This window comes from Propithecus coquereli, unplaced genomic scaffold (assembly GCF_000956105.1).
Source record: "Propithecus coquereli isolate 6110/MARCELLA unplaced genomic scaffold, Pcoq_1.0 Scaffold247, whole genome shotgun sequence".
Classification (NCBI taxonomy): domain Eukaryota; kingdom Metazoa; phylum Chordata; class Mammalia; order Primates; family Indriidae; genus Propithecus; species Propithecus coquereli.
In genome coordinates, this window is record NW_012148030.1 from 1,477,440 (window position 1) to 1,498,953 (window position 21,514).

Below are 21,514 nucleotides of genomic sequence, written 5' to 3' on the forward strand. Positions count from 1 at the left end.
GGGACACCTATTCCATTTAATCATGACTATTATAAGCCCCATTTTAAAGCCCCATTTGAAGCTGAGATTAGAGTTGAAGGAATTATTTTTGGTCCTACAGAAGTGGAATCTGGGACTCAAACCCCTGGTATCTGAGTTCAAGCCTGGGTTCTTCATCATGTGACCTAGTGCCAGTCACAAGCTAGACACATGGAAATGGGCCACAAGATAAAGGGAATGTGATGGGTCAGATGAAAAGAATGAGGATGATTGTTAGTAAGTCAGAGATGCTTCTGGAGATTTCTGAAAGTGGGGAACACGAGGCGCTGGTGATAGGGATACCGGGGGTGAAGGTGAAACCAGATTAGCTCAGCCAGGAAGGATGTCGTGTCCGCAGTGCCCAGCAGAGTGTGGCAGAGGCTTTCTAGACGAGGTTAGGAACAGAATACGGGGGACGTGGAAGAAGTAGGCAGGATCCTGGGGTAACAAGGCAGTGGGCAACCTAGACTGGGAAGGTTGATGCTCAGGGAACTCAAGATGGATTTTCAGGAATGAAGAAATCCTCAGACTTCGTTTACGAGCAGGATACTACCACCAGATGCCTCTTTGGGGTGTGCCCACATGTTCAGATCGTGGGAAGGGAGGAGGGTTAGGGTTGGGGTGACCTGCCTGCCGGTGGGACGGGCCATTCATGCATTGCCCCCTCTAATCCCTCACCAACTTCTTGTGAGGAAGACACCACATATGTCTACAGTTGGCAGATAAGAAAGAGGCCCAGAGAGACGAAGTAATTTGACGAAAGTTATAGGGGCATGAGAAGTGGAGCCAGAATTCTTACGCCGAATTCTCATGACAAACTCATATCAGTGGTTGCACCTAGCGAAGGGGGATTTCCAGGGGGACGGACGTCTGTGCTGTGGTTGGGAGTGACACAGCTGTGTACATCTGACAAAACTTGCCAATCTATACACTTAAAAGCAGTGCATTTTATTAGATGAAAAATGATGGCTCAATTTAAAATTCAATTTTATGAAAGCTCTTGAGCTTTCTTCTCCTACCTCATGCATTCTCACTGAGGGGACATGTCTCCTAAAGGGGCAAAAATTGCTTTTTGGGGTATGAAAAAGTTATCCTCTTTTTATGTATAAAGCACATATGTACAAACAGTAGATAAACAGGTACACTGTATGTCTGTGGTATTCAAATTTCTTGGGGGGGGTTGTTAGGGAAAAAAAAGTCTTAAAAAAGTCTCCTTAAGGGGGTGATAACAGAAGGGTTGAGAAATGCTACCCTAATTCATTGCTTCCCCCTTCTAAAATTCTCCTCACACTACAGACTAGTCACAGCTTTCATTCTTTTCTCTCAGGGTACCATGCTGCCTCTCGGTTCCTTCTATATGCAATAAGCCCTGTGTGTGCGTACACCCTCCCCCCGCCCCCGCCACACACATACAAACCCCTACACACATGCACATGCAAACACACATGCAACCATGCGCACATACATACACACAAGTACACACCCACACTTAGTTGATTTCTATTCATTCTTTGGATCTCAGCTCAAGCATTCTTTCCTTGGGGACGTGTTCTCTCTCATCCCCTCACCACCCCACAAAAATTAGAAGCCCTAGTCCTTTTCTTCATAGCTCTCATCTCGGTTTGTAATTATATATTCAATAGTGGGGTTATTTGTTTAATGTTTCCATTCCTCTCTGACTGTAAATCTCATGAAGGTCTAGCATAATGCCTAGCACATGGTAGTGGTCAATAAATATTGACTGCACAAGGAACTACGCACCATTACCCCATCTCCCCAAGGGCCATCAGACCCTGACACAGTGGATGACTTTCTCCTAAGCAAGGGCACAGAGCAGAAAAGGGCTCTGAGCTGAGCCCCTGAGCAGCGGCCCCCTCATGCCGGCAGGGCCCCTCACAAACACAGTGGTCACCTCTCCCCTCCTGGGCACCCCAATGGCAGCAAAGTCTTGTCACCCGTACCGCTTTCTGTTCACTGGGAAGTGACAAGTCCGCAAAAGTGAGACCTGGCACAACACACGAAACAACACCTTTTATCCTCACATCTGACTTTCCTGAACTTGACGGGAAAGGAACTACATATTTTTTAAAACATCACATCAAGATCTACGTTCTGGGAAAAGAAAAAACAAATGACAAAAGACATTTTCTCGTCTGTGTTGATTGTCATTCCACACTTTGCTACTTCAGTGCCCAAACTATCTTGGCTGAATTAATTAGGAAGCTGGCCTCTCTTGGTTCAGGAGGAAAATCCCACGAAATATACAGTTTTGATGCCATGAGGACGAACGACCAAAAAGCAGGATTTTGAAATTTTTTCCTTTATATGAAAAGTAGGAATTTTTGAAAGGGGAAAAAAGGACATAATGGCCACGAATTCTTTATTCTGACTCAGATGGTTCTGTTTCTATATAAACATGCGAAGAAACAGACAAACAGAATAGCGGCCCAGTAGGTCCACATCCATCAATTCATCGTAGCAGGAAACAAGAAAAGAAGCCAAGAGTCTTGAAATCCCTCTGAGACGGCACAGGGTAGCATGAAAACTTGAATACTGTTTCTCACAGGATTTAATTATTCTCATAAGAAAAAAATAAACTTTCCAGAAAAGAGCAAGGATAGCTTTTGTTCGTAATTTTTAAGTATGGCTCAAATTCCTCCAGAGCCTGAAGGCTGAGTGGTTTGCTTTGACAAGTGTCTAACTAAACTAACAAAAGTGAGTTTTTTGGATTTTTCATGTGGATGATCCTGCAAGATCTAGTCCTGATCTAATTGAGGGGCTATTGCCAAGAATGAAAATTATTTATTTGTCTTCTTCAAGCCAATCCAGGTGAACTCGTGACTACTCTAACAATGCGTTTTGAATAGAAGACATGAAAAGTCATGCACCCATGAGCAGTTTACAAGAGGTTTAAAGTTTTAATGGAATATGCTGTCTATTGGGCTCTGCCTCACGGGTTTGTATTTTTTGAAATAACACAATAGGAAGCATGTGGCTTTGGGGCAGACAGACCAAATTTGAATTTAGCTCTAACATTTACAAGTTGGGCGACCTCAGAAAAAAATTAACTGGGTCTCACTTTCCTCATTCATAAAGTAAGGAGAACACTACCCACTTACCTTCAAAAGTTATTAGAACAATAAAAGAAACCATGCATGTGAAACGTGGGAGGACACAATGCAGGTGGTCAATAAGTGGATTCCCTTAGCCTTCCTGTGGAAGTCCCAGATCATTGGATTATTCAATAAATTTGCTTCCAGCACTTAACTAAATGCCAGGAATCGTGCTGGGTATTGGGAATATAGTAAGTAGCTAAGACAGACAAAGGCCCTACATTTTGGGAATTACAGAAGAAAAACAGATAATAAACATATATTATCAGATTCTAAAAAATATTAGGGAGAAAATAAGACAGGTGTTGTGGACTGAATGTGTATACCCCAAATTCATATGTTGAAATCCTAAACCCCAAGTCATGGTATTGGGACGTGGGGCCTTTGGGAGGTACTTAAGTCAGGAGGGTGGAGCCCTAATGGGTGGGATTAGTGCCTTCTTAAGAAGGGAGAGGAGAACTTACTCTGGATCTCTCCAATCTGTGTCATGTGAGGTCACCGGGAGAAGACAAAGACAAGATGGCTATCTGCAAACCAGGAAGCAGGCCCTTACTAGACAGGGGATTGGCCCACCTTGATCTTGGACTTCCCAAGCAAACGTTTGTTGTTTAAGCCACCACCTCTATAGCAGCCTGGGATGATTAAGATCACAGGGCGATATGAGAAAGAGTAACTGGAGGAAGATAGGGGGAATATCACAGGATATTTAAGGAAGACTTCTCTGAAAGATTAACATTTAATCAGAGACACCATCCAGCCCCAGGCAGGAACAAACCTGGTATCTGGAGGAACAGAGAGAAGGCCAGTGAAGTGAAACTTTTCTCTGTTCCTCCCAGATAAATGAGGTTGTGATCAGAATATCCTGAAATAAAAAACAAATAAATAAATACATAAATAAATAAATAAATAAAAGGCCCAGATCACGGAGCTTCAGGCCACGGAACACACCCGGAATTTATTCTCATGGTAATGGAAAGCCATTAGAGCATTGTAACCACCAAAGTCACTTAATTGGATTTCCTCCAGAGGCAGACACAGTGTATTTGTGATATGTAAAACTTCTGCCCTGACTGAGAGTTGAGAAAGCCTACTAGGGGATCATGTAAGGTTATCATAGATAATATGGTCCAGAAATGTTTTTAGACTTGATGTGATAAAAAACAAAAGAATATCATTACAGGTTGTGACAGGAAGCCAATGCTTCCATAATATTCATCGGACTGTAACCTATAGAATAGCTTGGGGAGGGAACTGCCTTCCTTTTCAAAGTAGCAAAGAGGTGAGAGATAGAATTCTTCCTTGCGGAATTATTTCTCCCTCAAGTATATTAGTATTTTGATGCTCACATTAGGTGGGCTCATGCAGAGAAGGGGCCTGGCGTGGTTCAGGGTCAGGTACACAGAGGACACTTGGTCAATGACAGTTCCTACTCTTGTTTCTTCCTTTCCACTATGCATCAGAAGGAACCAGTAGCCAATGGGAGGAAATTCTTCAAGGCTGAGTGGAGATTCAGCAGAGGGAACACGCAGGAATCAACTTCTAGATGCAAATGCCTTGCCTGGGTTGACTAAACTTCTGACAAATTCCATATTTCATGCTCTATTCTACAGTTGTAATGCCAAAGAAAGGTTCTCTAAGCCAGAGGTTTAGAGATTTTATTCTTTAAGTAAAAGAACTTTCAAAATAAGAATAACTCCAAATTCAAAGATGCTGGATCAAGTGAGAATTTTAATGACGTAATAGTCATTGTTCCCCAAGCATAGGCGAGGAGGAGAATAGTATGAAATTATACAGCAAATTATTAGAAAAGGCGTAAGGAATTGTTCTCCTTTTTATGTGGGTCTTGATTTAGACAAAGCTAAAAATAAAAATATTATAGTTTGAGGCCTCCATTATAACATCTATGCTCTTTCTGGTCTTTGGGAACAAATGAGCTACTACTGCATGAAGAGAAAGAAGGGAAGAAAAGAAACAGACTTGAGTTAAAAATAAATTTTCAAACAAGCTTGAGATAGTGCAAAAGTCTAATATTTCACCAAAATTCAATTCCACTTATAACTGAAGTCGGGTTGGACCCTAACCCCTGCTATAGATATTTACATATTCCCTGGTGCACATCTCAGCAGGCCCATCCAGCATCTTACCTGATGCTCCAGCTCCCACCAAGCTAAATCAGCTCTGGTGAGATCACAGGCATGAAGGGCTCTGGGAAATTAGAGGAAGGCTACTTAGATGCAAAGGTCACAGATTTACCTACTCCAGTCCAGAAAAGAACTGGGGTAGACCTTACCACTCTCCCAAATGACACATTTATCCTGGTGTTCTTCTAGACTTTCTAGAGAAGTAAAGTTTTAATGCAGGCATGAAGGTGCCCACTAGTCATGGAACAAGGGATTCATTTAAATCAGGCAAAGAGCTCTCCTTTGGGTCTGGAAAGATCTAGAAGTGTTAACAGGGGGAAAATGGCACTCTGTTGTCTCAGCCCAAGGCTTATCCTGTTCACATACCAGTGGCCCATATCCTAAAACTTTCTCATCCCCATAAAAAGGTGAAATAGAAGACAGGTGAAATGGTAAACATGAGAGCCTCAGTTACAAGATGATATCCATTTTGAGTAAGTAAGCAGTGACATTAAGCAGCCATAGTAAAAGTATAAAAATCCCACTAGGTGGAACAGTTGCAAAGGCCCAGAGGAAGAGTTTTGTCCCCATTAGAAATCAGAAGAAAACCAGAGTCTTGACCTAAGGAGCGAGCCCGACATTCAGTCTAGAAAGGGACGCTGAAGGCCAGGCAGGCACTTACACCATCCAGGGTCAGCTCCTAACAGTCACAGATGCAAAAAGGAGGCATCTGGGTAGAATATTGAACAATTTCTGCCACCCAGACCAAGCAGGTGAATCAATGCCCAAGTAGGTGGATCTCGCCCCAGGGCACTCCCCCAGGACACCCGCTGAGAGGACTGCACACCCCGAACTCTGCAGTTTTCCTAGGTGAGGGCAGCAGTGACATGACAAGTCAGTGGAAACAAGCCTTTAGGATTAGATTATGCAATGGCTTTTTATGGGAGTAAAATTATTCTATAACAAACAGAGATGATAAAATAAGAATTTATTCAGTAAGAAACAGGTAAGAAAATAATGTACAAAGTAATTTCTAATGAATATACACAGCTAAACTATACTGGAGGGCATGGTATTCACTATCATTTTAATTTAACCGACAAACAGTACAATTAAAAAAATATATCTCCATACAGTCATAGGCTACATAACAACATTTTGGTCAGTTACAGACCACATACAGGATGTTGGTCCCATAAGATTATAATGGAGCTGAAAAATTTCTATCACCTAGTGACATCATAGTTGTCCTAATATTATAGTGCAACACATTATTTTTTCTATGTTTAGGTAAACAAATACTTACTGTTGTGCTACAACGGTCTACAGTATTCAGTATAACCACTTGCTGTAGAGGTTTGCAGCCTAGAAGCAATAGGCTATCCCACATCACCTAGGTGTGCAGTAGGTTGTACCATGAAGGTTTGTGTAAGTACACTCCATGATAACACAACCACAAAATCGCCTAACACATTTCTCAGAACATATCCCCATTGTTAATCGATGCATCATTGTATGTTCGTTCCAAAGCAAAGTCTGACCAAAAGCATCTTCTCAGAACAATTTTAGGGATATATCCTAACAACATTAATAAAGACTCTATTTGAATGTTTCCCTTGAGTGATAAAATGTTATGCTAAACAATTTAAACAAGTTTTTTTTTCCCCTGCCAGATTTATCAGAATTTTTAATATGCTAATATGCTTTGTGAATTTCCAAAAGGGGGATAAAGTGTGTGGCAGTTTAAAACTGCTTTGATCACAGAACCTCAGAACAGGACATTTTGCTGGACCAGAGAGCTATATGATACAATTACGGAAAGACTGCTCTAATGAATTCTGCAGTGCTCTGTAACATATGAAAACTATTGTATACCTCCTAAGAAACTAAAAATATGAACCATATGAAGTATTAACTTATGAAACTGAAAAAATATATATCAGATAATCCATCTATCAGAGTATGTACATTAAAGAGTTAATTAATCAATTGACAATGCCCAGAATGATTATGCATGTTCATCAATAAAGATAAACTAAGATCAATTAAATGCACCACACACTTGGCTAAGCAAAACAAGGTTTTAGCTTTGATGCAAATCCATTGCTTTTCTCTGAAGAAATGTGCTTTAAGCCAAAGCCTCATGCGAGTGAGTGCACGTTTAGAACTGAAGCGCTATGCCAAAAATAATTTATACTGGGTATGTTACTGTGCAAATAAAATATAAAATTCTTCCCAAGCCAAGAGTTCCATTAGAAAATTAAAAATTCAGCCTTGGCATGAATACAAGTGCTCGCCTTTTATGATCCTGGCCAACTTTCCTGCTCTGAGTTGCTTTGGTGCTGTGCCCACTGCAGTCCTGAGAAGGCAGGAGGGGCCTCTAACACAGCCTGTCTTAGCCAATGAGGCTTCTGTAGCTGCCCCAGAGCACAGGACCTGATTTCCCTGACAGGCAGTAAAGGTCTTTGCTCCCTTGAGCCATTTTCTGTTGCCCACTTTTTTTCCAGTATGTCCACCGATGCCAGAGAGCACATGCTGGACATCAGAGAAGTAGAGAACCAAATCGTGGCCACTGCTGGGCTAGTTTACTGCTCTAGGAAAAGGTTTGAAGGGAGAGTACGAAAGTATTGAATAAATGAACAGGGGAATGATCTTTAGCTTTCAAGCCTTCTATATCCTCCCATGGTCCCAGATAATCAAGACAGAAATATCCTCTGTGAAATGTTTCACAGACAAGAGAACAAAACTGTGCTAGGGGAAGGTGTTTCAAAGCAGAAAACTGATGCTCTCAACATCCCTTGATATCATATTTCTGTATAAATAAAAACAATGTATATAACATGTATGTGCATACAAGAAGTCTAAAAGAATATAAATCAAACTGGTAACAGTGCTACACTTTAGTATGTGCCAATTACACTTCAATAAAACTACTTAAGAAGTGTTAATAGTAGTCATCTCTGAGTTGGGAAAGATTATGGTTAATTTTAATTTTTTTCTGCTTTTCTGCATTTTTCATATTTTCTTGACTGTACATATATCACTTTAGTACTAAAAATATGTAAAAATTATTTTCAAAAATCATACATATTCATTCAATATTGAATTGCTGTTTGTATAGCTCTTTATACTTTATCGAAGTGTTTTCACATATTTAATCCATAAAACAGCTGAGGAAAATAGTATAATTGTCACTTGAGAGAGGAGGAAATAGGCTCCTCTTTGAAAACTTGTTCAAAATCAAAGAGCTAGTAATTAGCAGGACCAAGATATGAATCCAGATTTCCTCTTCCAAGTTCCATGACTTTTGATTTCTTTTTCTCCATATTTGCAATATCTTAGGGTCTAGTATGTGCTACTAGCCACATAAAGCCCACAGGAACACACCTCACATAGAATAGATGCAGCAGAGTTATTATATAAGATTTAAGTGAAAAGAGATATGTATTTTTTCAAACTCAGGATTGACTGAGGGGAGAAATGTGAAACACCAAGAGAGGTTCGGAGACTAAGAAGGTATAGGCAGAGGGGTAGGAAAACTTGCTCTCCTGGTTGCTACATCACATGCTCTTGGCTGCATTTCACCCCCTTAGGAAAGGAAAAGGGAAATTTGGCAAAAATGGGACCAAAACAGAGAAAAAGTACAGGTGGCACTAAACAATGAAGTCAGGTTAGAGGTATTTAGACCCTGCCCTATTAGAAGAGAAGGAGACCCTGGAGAAAATTAAAGACTGTGGAGAATAAGAAACACAAAAGAGGGTGAGAAAAGACTAGTTAATACCTTCATTCCCGCTGCAGCTGCAGGGCCACTGGGATCCACAGCCTGGATGTGGCATGGCTTACTTCCTCGCACCACAAAGCCCCAGCCAACGGCGTCGCCGACAATCTAGAGAGGAAAACCACAATTAGCCGTCAGCAGACAGTCCCTGGCGATTTGCCTGTCCTTCCAAGAGAGAGAAAACCAGCCCAAGATTAAGTGCGTGCTGTGACATATCTTTCTCCATTTCATCTCTGCCTTGCCAGGGCAAGGGAACACTTTGCTTCTATCACAAACACAGGCATCTCTCTGTGGAAAATGTGGTCAAGAAACATAACCTGTTTGGCAAAAGAAGATGCTTCTGGGAGGGCACTACTCAATAAACAACTGGCAGATTGCCCCTTTCTTTGGCTATTATGCAATTTAATATCAGACTCTTAAAGGCAAGCTACAATTCTACTCCAAGTTTGTTCTTTTTCCCCAGATCCAGATGATACACTCTTGATCCTGCAACCTCATTGAAGTCTAGAGTAACAATTTAAATCATTCATGGTGGGAAATACGAAGAATCTCGGCTTTCTTGAAACACAATTTTCTCCACCAAGCAAAAAAAGTGAGAAAGTGCATAAAGTTCACAATGTACAAGTAGACTCTAATCCAAAGTTGTTTGCAACTAAAGCGTGCCTTCTCTATAGAGGCCATTATTAGAACTGGCACTTACGTTCCCTGGACAGCTCCCAGACAAGTCTTTAACCCATATCCCAACCAAAATCCAGATGAAATACATTCACAATCAATTACTAACAATGTTGGCATTTAAATTAAAAGCCAAAGATACTTTCAAAATATAATCATCTCTTGAATGTTAGAGACTGAGGGAAAACAGAGAAGCAAATAGAAATTTTTATGGAAAGTCTCAAGACTTTTAGGCCCTTGCATGATTTTAGGGTTTGCTGTATTAGTCTATTACACCTAATTTCACTTCCAAATCTACAGTTTTACCTTTTTCCCTGATGCAGATGTATTATTGGTGCCTTTCTCCTATTTACTCTTCAGTGCGCAAATGTGAAGTAGCTCTTGACAAAGGTTTGCAACCTTTGTTGATTGAATGTGGATATATTTTTTTTCCCCTGAGTTAATGTCACTAAAGTTAGAGGGTAAAAGAAACAGGAGAGGTATTTTTAAGGGGGTGTTGATCATGGATGTGAATGACAAAGAAGACAAGGGAAGGTGAGTGAGTCATGTCGATAAAAACATTTGATTCTGTTTGAAGAAAACCAATGGAGGCAGAAAGTAGCTGAAGGGCCTCCAAGAAGGGGCAGGTGGTTGGGGCTGCTCACAGGTACTCAGCGCTCCCAAGTCAGATGCTTGTGTATCTCAAGGCATGCTGACATTGCCAAAGCACCGTGCCTGCAGTAGAACAACTGACCGCATAGTTTCCTTCTCTACCTTAAGACTCCTCTAATACCTTAAATGATTTTTAGAATTAACTGTAATGCAGAAGGAATTGTTGGCATTATGTGCACTACCATTTGCCTTAAAATCTGTAATTACATTAGAATTAGTACATAATGGAAATCTTTAAGAAAAAGAATTTAAAATGCTGTATTAATAATAAACCATGTCAAGTCCTAATACATTTTAGTGCCTTCAAGTCAAGAAAGCCTACTATTATAATTGTACTAAAAACAAAAGGAAAATTAGGAAAAAGTTTTCAGTTCAGTCCATAGCTACCCACTGACGTGTTAACATGTATAGGCAAAAAAGCCAAACCAATAGCCTACCGTGAATGTCTTCCTTGCATACGGAGCCCCGGGAGTCAGGAGTTCCTCGGATGTGACAGGTCTCTTCAGCACTGTGAGACAGACACAATGTCAAGGAATAAGCACTTCTGAGTCCTTCTTTCACTCATTCAGCAGGTATTTATTGAGTGCCTCTTATGTGGCCATCTGTGAATGAAAGTGGCAAAGGTCCCTGCCTCACAGTTTAAACTCTCGCAGGACAGAGACAGAAAATATCAGCAAACATAAATAATCTTAAACCTACCTTACAGAACTATGGGAAAAAATAAAGAAAGAAAGGGAAGAGAAGCAAGAGTGCCAGGGGTGGAGGTGAAGGGGGGAGCTGACATTTTTCTATAAAGAAAAGGGCCATGTTTTCTAATTCTCGCATTTCTTCCTTTTAAACCCCAACATGCACTTACACACGTCTAAAGTTAGGACTCCAGTGGTCTAATAGCCATGTTTCAAGAGCTAACCCCATCCAACCCCCTCCCAACATATTGCACACCCACCATGTACTAAAGTTTCACGCATTTCCTTATTAACAGCCATGACCGCATGTGCACACTGTTTTTTGCCCTGAGTAATACTACTAGTGAACTTTTCTGAGCACTCAACACATGCTAGGCACTAAGCTAGGTGCTGTAAACATATTATCTCATTTAAGCATCACAAGAATGCATGAGTTAGGTTCACTATTATCCTCATTTTATAAGTGAGAAAACAGAAGCTTAGAAAAGTTAAATTGCTTGTATCCCAGGTCCCAGAGCTCATGGGTGGCAGAAGTGGGATTAAACTCTAGCATTGGAGAGCAGTGCCCACGCTCTCAGCTATGCTGTGCTATGCTGTCCCTCCTGTGCCAGGCTGTCTTTGTATGCAAAAAAAAAGGGCTCAGAAGCTCCAGAAGATGTTGGTGTGGTGTCTTCCTATGATACCTGTTCTTATCAGCTCACTGCCATTGCCTACCAAGATGGTAAAGACAGTAGCTAGTTCCTCACTTGCCAGCTGCCTAAAAACCCACCAATAATGAACTTTCCCATCCACTCTGTGATCACTGAGAACTAGAGAAGGGACTGCCACAGCCACCCAGAGCATCCAATGGGTTGGAGGACAGGGACCATTCTAACCTAGCCAGGTAGACATCACATACTTGAAGTGCCACAAAGAAATGGAAGGGACTGGGACAGGGGCCCAACCTGGCAAAGTGGCAGCCTCCAATTCCCTTTGCTAGCAGCAGTCAGCCATCAGTTCTGGAACAAGTGTGCAGCAGAGAGAGGAAAGGCAGTGTGGGGCAAGGCCTGGATGATCCACCAGGCAGCCGGTTACACGCGTGGCCTTCTGGCCTAACAAGCTGCTTTCTCAGTTAAAGGCAATGCAGTGCTTTTTGCTGAGGTATCTGGTAGCTGATATTATTTTTGCTTTCCTAAAGCTCATAAAAATGAAAATGAACTTATGTTCACCAAACAAGAGGGAGTAGGTCAAATACCAAGATAGGACTAGATGGATAGGAGGTAAGAAAGTGGTCCATGTTCAAAGACTGAGATCTTTTTTTATTCCCTGTCAGACAACTCCTTCTCTATCCCCAACAAACCCTCAGGGGGCTTATGAATTTGCATATAGGAGCCACAATAAACTGTGTGGCAACAGTGCTGACCATTTATTTTAATCTACTTTTTCTCATTATTATGTGGAAAAATATAGAAAACTTTGTGGCCCAGGGAGTTACCCTTAAGCTTTCTCTTTTCATATCCTTGGAGGCTTATTTACTCATCACAATGATTCTGACTATGTTAATATCTGTAGCTTTTTTTTTTTTTGGTCTGGCTTAGGGCATTTATATACGGAACTAAAAAGTATATATAGTACCTTCTTGGTCTATATGGCATGATTAATTTTTAAATGCCTTATTGCGAAGGCCTGATACTCTGCTTGAGAAAAAAAAATCACAGATGAGCTGACTGGGTCTTGGGAACTCTCTCAAGGGTGAGGGAAAAGCTTGTCAAAATATGGGTAAGAAGTGAAATTTATGAATCACAACTCAGTCTGACAGCTCTTGTCCTTGGAGACCCAGGAGAGGCAACAAGACCTTTCTCTTATGCCTTCATAACAGTAAACTCTTCCGTTTGACCCAAACAACAAGGAGGAAGAGGAAACAATGCTAACCCACCTCAAGGAACATGGATGTGTTGCTAATCTACGTAATTAACACTTTGTTCATATTCCATCCCATGCAATCAAAAACAAGTAAAATGGTTCTGGCACAACTGACCCTTTTTTGAATCTGAGATCTTTTGCTTTTACCTGCAAGGATGCCTGTTAGATTTCTATCTGGGCTTCAAATATCCTATTTCTAAGAATTCAGTTCTTCCTTTTCATGCTGTTCCATTAATTGAAAAACCCAGTAGTACATGGGTGCTCAATGGGTCAGTGTGGAAGCAAGTTTCTTTGTTCACTTGCAGGTTATAACTTTATTCCTGCTGCTAATCCTCCAGAAAGCAGTGAAAAGAAAAAGTTAGATTAGGAAAAAATAGCCACCTTCCTAGATAAAAGCATTAGACGACAGAGTTTTCTCTTAAAGCCCTTTGAACAACACCTATTAGTCCTTTTTCTCACTAACACATAATGTTTTGGTTTTTTTCTCCAAAGAAATGGTGTATTCATTGAGCCGGGGTCATGACCTCTCATCTTTGCATCCCCAACATCTAATGATGAGGGAACATCATGAGCAAAGGGAAGAAAGTCTCTTCCCTGAAGGTGATAAACTGAACTTGGGGTGGACGGTGCACTAAGCAAATGGAGTTGAGAGTGTTTTCGAGCGATGACTATAATGATTAAACCACACAACCTAATCCTGGGAAGGAGAGCATGAGGGTGCAGGTGGGTAAGTGATGGTGAGAAGGCGGTAGCATCAATGGATTCCTGGGGGTTCCTGGGAGATTGAAGAACTAACTGATTGGGGCCGAGAAAAGATCATTTCTAAGTACAAATTCATCGACAATCTTTGTGCGTGGATTTTTTTTACTAGAATATAAAGGCCATGGAAGTTGATGAGTAGATTTTGATATAGCACAGGGCACCAAGAGTCAATTCCAGGGATAGCTGGGTTTGCATAGACCCATGCTACCTCCTTAGGGGTGCTGGGCCCCACAGATGGATCTTTGCATCTGCTGCAGCCTGGGGAGGCACCTTTCCCCTGCTGTAATGAACACTGTCATGCGCTGCCAAAACCCCCTTGAGGGCTGAGAGGCTCCTCCCAGCTCTGGGAGTGCTAATGGCAGACAACACTCAGCTGTCTTTGGGGACCATCTCTCTGAAGAGAACTGCCTTGCCCAAGGTCATGTCCTCCTCCCAGGGACAGCCACCATCTAATAACTGATCAACGTGTGAGTATAAAGGCTCAGCCCACTCAACAGATTCTAGGCAACTTTGAAGGGCCATGCCCAGCTCCAGAGCTCTCCAGAACTACCACATCTCACTGGGGTCAGCTGTAGCCTTCATTGGGACTGCAGCACAGCCTGATTTCTCTCTCTGCCCAATCTTACCCCCTCTCCTTTCATTTAAATGTGTTGACTCCAAGAGCATGTTCTAGTAAGATTCCCACACACTGATTTCCCTCTGGCCCAGGGTCTGCTCCCCAGAGTCGTAGTCAGGAGCAGGGCCACCTTTCGGACACTCACCAGACTTGGGGTTGCAGAGCACAGGGGGGCTGCTGCCGAGCGTGGGGCTGCTGCTGAAGTAGCCGCTGCTGCCACAGCTGCTCATGCTGCTCCTCCTCACCGCGGACACGATCTTGATCTCCTTGCTGGGGCTGACTGTGTGGGCCAGAAAACACACACGGTCACCGAGGGGGAGACGCCACACGGGCGTTCAGCTGCAAGGTACAGTGAGGCCAGGAAGGAGCACTCTGACCTTGGGGTCAGAAAAGCAAGAATGTGAGTTGCAGCTCTGCCGCTTACTCACAGCACAACCTGGGACCATTCCCTTCAGTTCTCTAAGCCTCAATTTCCCTAACCGTAAAGTGAGAATAATGTCATCTCAAGGGAGGATTAGATCACCTGTGTGAAAGGATGATATTTCAAGAACTACCAAATCCATGCTGAGCAGTTCCTGCTAGGATGTAAATTAAATGCTGGCTCTACAGGGGATGAATTAACAGTGATAATAAATGTCTTATGATTTAATATTAGACCATTCATCATCTAGAGTCATGGAAGAAGGAGCTTAAAATACACAGAACGTATTCAGGCTTTGAAAGTGTGTATGAGGCAGTGTCTTCAGTTTCCTGATTTGGTTCTCTCTGTCATGGAGTAGGCTGGCTCGCAACAGGGGGAAGGTGTATGAGTGAATGACAGAAACCTTGGAGAGCACTCTGGCACGTGGAAGTGCAAAATAATGCTGGCATTTATGGTAACCATGGTTACTATATCTTCCTCCTCATCATCATCATCATCACTGCTTCAGGTCTATTGGGCCCACTCAAGAAACAGGCAAATCTTTGCACCAGTAAGTGAACAGTTACTCTCCCTTTGCAGAAGACTGCATCCTTAAAGAGGCACTCAATTGGCATGTCCTCTTAGTCTGGCCAGGTTGGCCTGGGAACACAGGCTCAGGCTCCTGACCCTTGGCCAGTCTTTATTTTTCCACAGCAGCCCTTGTTTCCTGCTCCCCTCCAGCCAGCTATGTCTGAGGAAGCTGAGGTGTGTACAGGGGCTAGGGAAGGGCAATATAACAGAAGCACTGGAGTAAGACACAATTGCTATGAGACTCAGCTCTGCCCACCACTTTCTAACCATGGGCAGGCCACTACACTGCACTCTGCCTTAGTTCCTTCACCTGTAAAATGGGGAGAAGAAAAGTCCTTCCTCTTGGAGTCACAGTGAGAATTAAATGAGAAAATCAGTGCAACCAAGATTGGCTCAGTGCCTACAGCACAGAAGTGTACCTACATATAGTTGTAAGTGTTCTCAGTGTCTGCTCCTATTCATACCTGACACATAACACTTTCATTGTGTGTTGGGATAAGCCCAGCACTTTCAAATCTTAAGCCAATCAGTTCCTTGAGTCAATGCCAAGTTTTCAGAGGAGTTGAAGATATCTCTTTAAGCACCTCATCTTCTTAAACAGAGTGACACTAACTTCAAGTTCACCTTTTCTGGATTTATCCCCGTGAACAGCAAACAGCATCATTTCCATCAGGGCTAATTGCTAAGATGAGACCGTTTGACTTTACCTGGAACGCCCAGGCTGCTGTGCTTTCTGGGCCTCTGGGTCTGCTTTTCCTAGCTCTTCTCTGTTCTCTGTCACTCCTTGATAATGGGCGAAAAATCAGTTGCCTTTTCATTGTTATCAGTGTCCACACCCACAGAAGTTTTAGTCACACTTAAATACATAGCCTTTCCAAGTTGTGATTTAGAGAACTGAATAAGTAATATGTAAGAATTGTTTCTCAATGAAAAGCAAATAGATATGAGTGAGAGTTTGAGAGGTCCCCTATAATTCAAGCACATAATTTTATAAAATAGAATCACTGCATCTATGTTGGCTGCCCAGGAAAAACTTTGTGTTTTTTTTCTCTTGCCTACTTCTTGGTATGAATAGATACCGATGTGCTGCAGAACAGAATTTCCCAAAGAGGAGTTATTATCCGACTATTTCCGGAAAGACAGGAAACATTTGATGGCATACCTGACATAAAGCTGGTGGATTTGCGGTGGTCATGGCTCTGCTTCCTCAGGCAGAAGGGACTGTCATGAGCTTCCTGAGAAGAAGGGGACTTCTCGTTGAGCAGCTCCATCAGTCTTCGCCTCCGACGGAAGTTCATTCTGAACTGGTAGAGAAGATTGCTGTCCACAAATGGGTGTTTGTTGGACACTGGGGAGAAGAGACAGCAGATGAGGACTGTCTGGCATCCTGGCCACTGAGTGCTGCAGCCAGAAGACTCCAGCCAACAGGGGCAAAAGTCTCAAGAAAGAGTTAGTTTCATAGATGCCACATGAGCTTGTGGTCCATCCACACATGGTCCCAAATTCTTTCCACGTGTTATGTGCTTTAAAACTTTGCTAACCAATTCCTCTGGGGAACTTTCTCTGGCCTCAGCCCCAATCCGAGCTCTAGTCTTCCTCCCTCAGAGCACTGACCACACTGTACCCTTGTCCAGCTCCTCCCCTGCCTTTCCCTCTGAACTCTAGGCTCTTTGGGGCAGCGATTCTGGCTTCCTTTAGTCGTGTGTCCCCAGTTCCCAGCACGGTGCTTGTCCCATAGCAACACCTCAATTCGTTTTTTAAAACATTCCATTTTTAAGTAATTATAGACCCTCAGAGAATTACAAAAATAATACAGAGACCACACGTTATATGATTCCATTCATATGAAATGTCCGGAACAGAGAAATCTCTAGAGACAGAAGTACACTGCTGGTTACCAGGGATTGAGGGGTTCTTGGGGGTTGAGAAGGGTGTTAGCTAAAATATGGGATTTCTTTTTAAGGTGATGAAAAAGTTCTAAAAGGCTTGTCATGATGATTGCACAAGTCTGAATGTGCTAAGACCCACTGAATTATATACTTTAAATGGGTGAATTGTGTGGTATGTAAACTCTATCTCGATAAAGCTATTTAAAAAATCAACAACAATGACAAAGAGTACAGAGAGTTTCTATGTACCCTGCACTCAGATTTCCCCAATGGTCACATCCTACATAAATAATTATAATACAATATCAAATGAGGACATTGACATTGGTAAAATCTATAGATCTTATTCAGATTTCACGAGTTTTTATATGCACTGATTTGTGTCTGTGCATGTGTGTGCAAAAGCACGTGTGTCTGTATATATATAGTTCTATGCAATTTTATCACATGTATCGATTTGTATAAGCACCATGACAATCAAGATACAGAACTGTTCCTCCATGACAAAGAAGCTCCCTCCCTTGTGTTACCCCTTTATTTGTTTTTATTTTTTTGAGACAGAGTCTCACTCTGTTGTCCTGAGTAGAGTGCTGTGGTGTCAGCCTAGCTCACAGCAACCTCAAACTCCTGGGCTCAAGCGATCCTCCTGCCTCATCCACCCCAGTAGCTGGGACTACAGGTATGTACCCCATGCCCGGCTAATTTTTCTATTTTTAGTAGAGATGGGGTCTCGCTCTTGCTCACGCTAGTCACAAACTCCTGACCTCAAGCAATCCTCCCACCTCGGTCTCCCAGAATGCTAGGATTACAGGCGTGACCCACCGCACCTGGCTTGTGTTACCCCCTTTATAGCCTCCTATGCCAAGTCTGTAATGTCTGACAACCAATTTATGTTATCATTTGGAGAACATTATATAAGTGGGATCATACAGTATGTAGCCATTTAAGTTTGATGTTTAATGAATGAATAAATGGCTATCCACTGATAAAGACTGCAGAGTCTAAGGAAAAATTTATAATTTAGAGTGATATAATCATGCCAATGTGTCAATTCAAAATCAGTAACCAAAGCTAACCCTCATACAGCATGTTCTATGAATCCAGCACTATTTTAAATGTTTTATATGTATTAATTCCTTTAATTATAACAATAGCCTGGGATATGGGTACTGGTATTGTTATTTTCTTTCCTATTTTTGATGAGGAAACTGAAGCCCAAACGTATTAGTAAGTCACCCAACAGAGACACAGTAAATGGCAGAGGTAGAAATAATGCTATGTTGGCGGGCATGGTGGTGTCCGCCTGTAATTCCAGCACCATGGAAGGAGGAGGTGGGAGGATTACTTGAGGCCAGGAGTTTGAGACTAGCCTGGACAACATAGTGAGACTCCATCTCTACAAAAATTTGAAAATAAAACAAAACAAACAAACAAAAAAACATTTAGTATCTGACTCTCCAGAGTCCAAGTTCCAAACCACTACTCTTTTCTGCCTTTGTCAGAAATATTAATAATTCCTGTGCTTATTTAGGTTCTCATAAAGAATTGAAACAATGTCCCATAAAACTGCTAATTGTATGACTATTAGACTGGATTTATACTCAATTCTACATTATTATTTATATCTTAGGGGTTTATCGAGATTTTCAGTTGTATTTTTATTTTTTAATTGACAAATAACAATTATATTATGCATACTCATGGGATACATACTGATGTTTCTTTTTTTTTTTTTTTTGAGACAGAGTCTCGCTTTGTTGCCCAGGCTAGAGTGAGTGCCGTGGCGTCAGCTTAGCTCACAGCAACCTCAAACTCCTGGGCTCAAGCAATCCTACTGCCTCAGCCTCCCGAGTAGCTGGGACTACAGGCATGCGCCACCATGCCTGGCTAATTTTTTCTATATATTATAGAGATGGGGTTTCGCTTTGTTGCCCAGGCTACAGTCCGTGGCGTCAGCTTAGCTCACAGCAACCTCAAACTCCTGGGCTCAAGCAATCCTTCTGCCTCAGCCTCCCGAGTAGCTGGCATGCGCCACCATGCCCAGCTAATATTTATATATATTTTTAGTTGTCCAGATCATTTCTTTTTATTTTTCAGTAGAGATGGGGTCTCACTCTTGCTCAGGCTGGTCTCGAACGCCTGACCTTGAGTGATCCACCTGCCTCGGCCTCCCAGAGTGTTAGGATTACAGGCGTGAGCCACCGCGCCTGGCCCATACTGATGTTTTAATACATGTAATGTGCATAGTGATCAGATCATGGTAATCAGCATATCCATCATCTCCAATATTTGTCATTTCTTTGCATTAGGAACATTCAATAGCTTACTTCTAGCTATTTGAAAGTATATATTATTGTTAAATATGGTCATCTTACAGTAGTATATAACACTAGAACATATTCCTCATATCTAGCTGTAATTTTGTATCTTTTAACAAATCCCTCCCTTCCACCTCCCCTTCCTATCCTCTAATATCCTCTGTTTTACTTTTTACTTCCATGAGATCAACGTTTTTTAGTTCCCACATGTGGTGAGAACATGCAGTGTTAAACTTTTTGTTCCTGGATTATTTCACTTAATATAATGTCTTCCAGTTCTATCCATGTTGCTGTGAAGGACAGGATTTCATTTTTTTTCATGGATGACTAATATTCCATGGTATATATACCATGTTTTCTTTACCCATTCATGTGGTTGGACACCTAGGTTGATTCCATATTTTGGCTATTGTGAAAAGTGCTGCAATAAACATGGCAGTATAGATGTCTCTTCAATGTAATGATTTCCTTTCTTTTGGATAAATTCCCAAGAGTGGGATGGCTGGATCATATGGTAGTTCTATTTGTAGTGGTTTGAGGGACCTCTAAATTGGTCTGCAAACTAGTTTTCATTCCAATCAACAGTATTTAAGAGGTTTTTTTTTTCTCCACATCCTTGCCAGCATTTGTTATTTTTTGTCTTTTTGATAATAACCATCCTAACCGGGGTGAGATGATGTCTCACAGTGGATTTGATTTGTATTTCCCTGATGTTTAGTGATGTTGAGTATGTTTTCATAGATCTGTTGGCCATTTGAATGTCTTTTTTTGAGAAATGTCTGTTCAGATCATTTGCCAAATTTTTAACTAGATTTCTTTTTTTTTTTTTTTGCTGTTCAGATGTTTCAGTTCTGTGTATATTCTGGATATTAATCCCCTGTTGAATGAATAGTTTGCAAATATTTTCTCCCACTCTAGAGATTGGCTTTTCACTCTGCTGATTGTTTCCTTTGCTGTGCAGAATATTTTTAGTTTGTTACAATCCCATTGGTTTATTTTTGCTTTTCCTACCCATGCTTTTGAGGTCTTACTTATAAAGTCTTTCTGCAAACCAATGTCCTGATGCATTTCTCCTATGTTTTCTTCTAGTGGTTTTATCATTTTGGATCTTATATTTAGGTCTTTGATTCATTTTGAGTTGATTTTTGTATAGTGTGTGGGGGGTCAAGTTTCATGCCTTTGCATATGGATATCCAGTTTCCGCAGCACCATTTACTGAACAGACTGTCCTTTAGCCAATGAATGTTCTTGGCACCTGTGTTAAAATAAGTTGGTGGTAAATATGTGCATTAATTTTGGGTTCTCTATTCTGTTCCATTGGTCTATGTGTCTATTTTAATGCCAGTACCATGCTATTTTTGTTGCTACAGCACTGCAGTATATTTTGAGGTCTGATAATGTGATACCTCCAGCTTTGTTCTTTTTGGTATGATTGCTTTGGCTATTTGGGGTCTTTGTGGTTCCATACAAATTTTAGAATTTTTTTTTTTCTATTTCAATGAAGTATGTCATTGGTATTTTGATAGGGATTGCATTAAATCTGTAGATTGCTTTGAGTAGTACTGTCATTTTAACAATATTAATTTTCTGATCCATGAGCATGGAAAGTCTTTCCATTTGTTTGTAGTATCTTCTTCAATTTCTTTCATAAGTGTTTTGTAGTTTTCCTTGTAGAGGTCTTTCATCTCCTCGGTTAAATTTATTCTGTTTTTTTTTCTTATAGCTATTACTGTAAATGGGATTGCCTTTTTATTTTTTTTTTCAGCTAGTTCACCTGTTCATGTATAGAAATGCTACCAATTTCTGTGTATTAATTTTGAATCCTGCATCTTTACTGAATTCATTTACCAGTTCTAAGACTTTTTGGGTAGATTCATTAGGTTTTTCTCTATGTAAGATCATGTCATCTCCAAACAGGGACAATTGATTTCCTCCTCTCCAATTTGGATACCCTTTATTTCTTTCTCTTGACTAATTGTTCTGGCTTCTAGTACT

At 41.3% G+C, this 21,514-nt stretch overlaps 1 protein-coding gene across 2 annotated transcripts in view; it reads right to left on the reverse strand.

The window, feature by feature from the left end:
- DEPTOR (DEP domain containing MTOR-interacting protein) overlaps window positions 1–21,514 on the reverse strand; it is a 153,292-nt gene that overhangs the window by 27,024 nt on the left and 104,754 nt on the right. For both annotated transcript variants that reach the window (XM_012646565.1, XM_012646564.1), the window contains 4 exons: window positions 16,475–16,660; window positions 14,467–14,601; window positions 10,793–10,863; window positions 9,033–9,137 (listed from right to left, as the gene is read on the reverse strand). In XM_012646565.1, coding sequence (XP_012502019.1) covers window positions 9,033–9,137; window positions 10,793–10,863; window positions 14,467–14,601; window positions 16,475–16,660 — 497 coding nt within the window. The remainder of the gene's footprint in view (window positions 1–9,032; window positions 9,138–10,792; window positions 10,864–14,466; window positions 14,602–16,474; window positions 16,661–21,514) is intronic.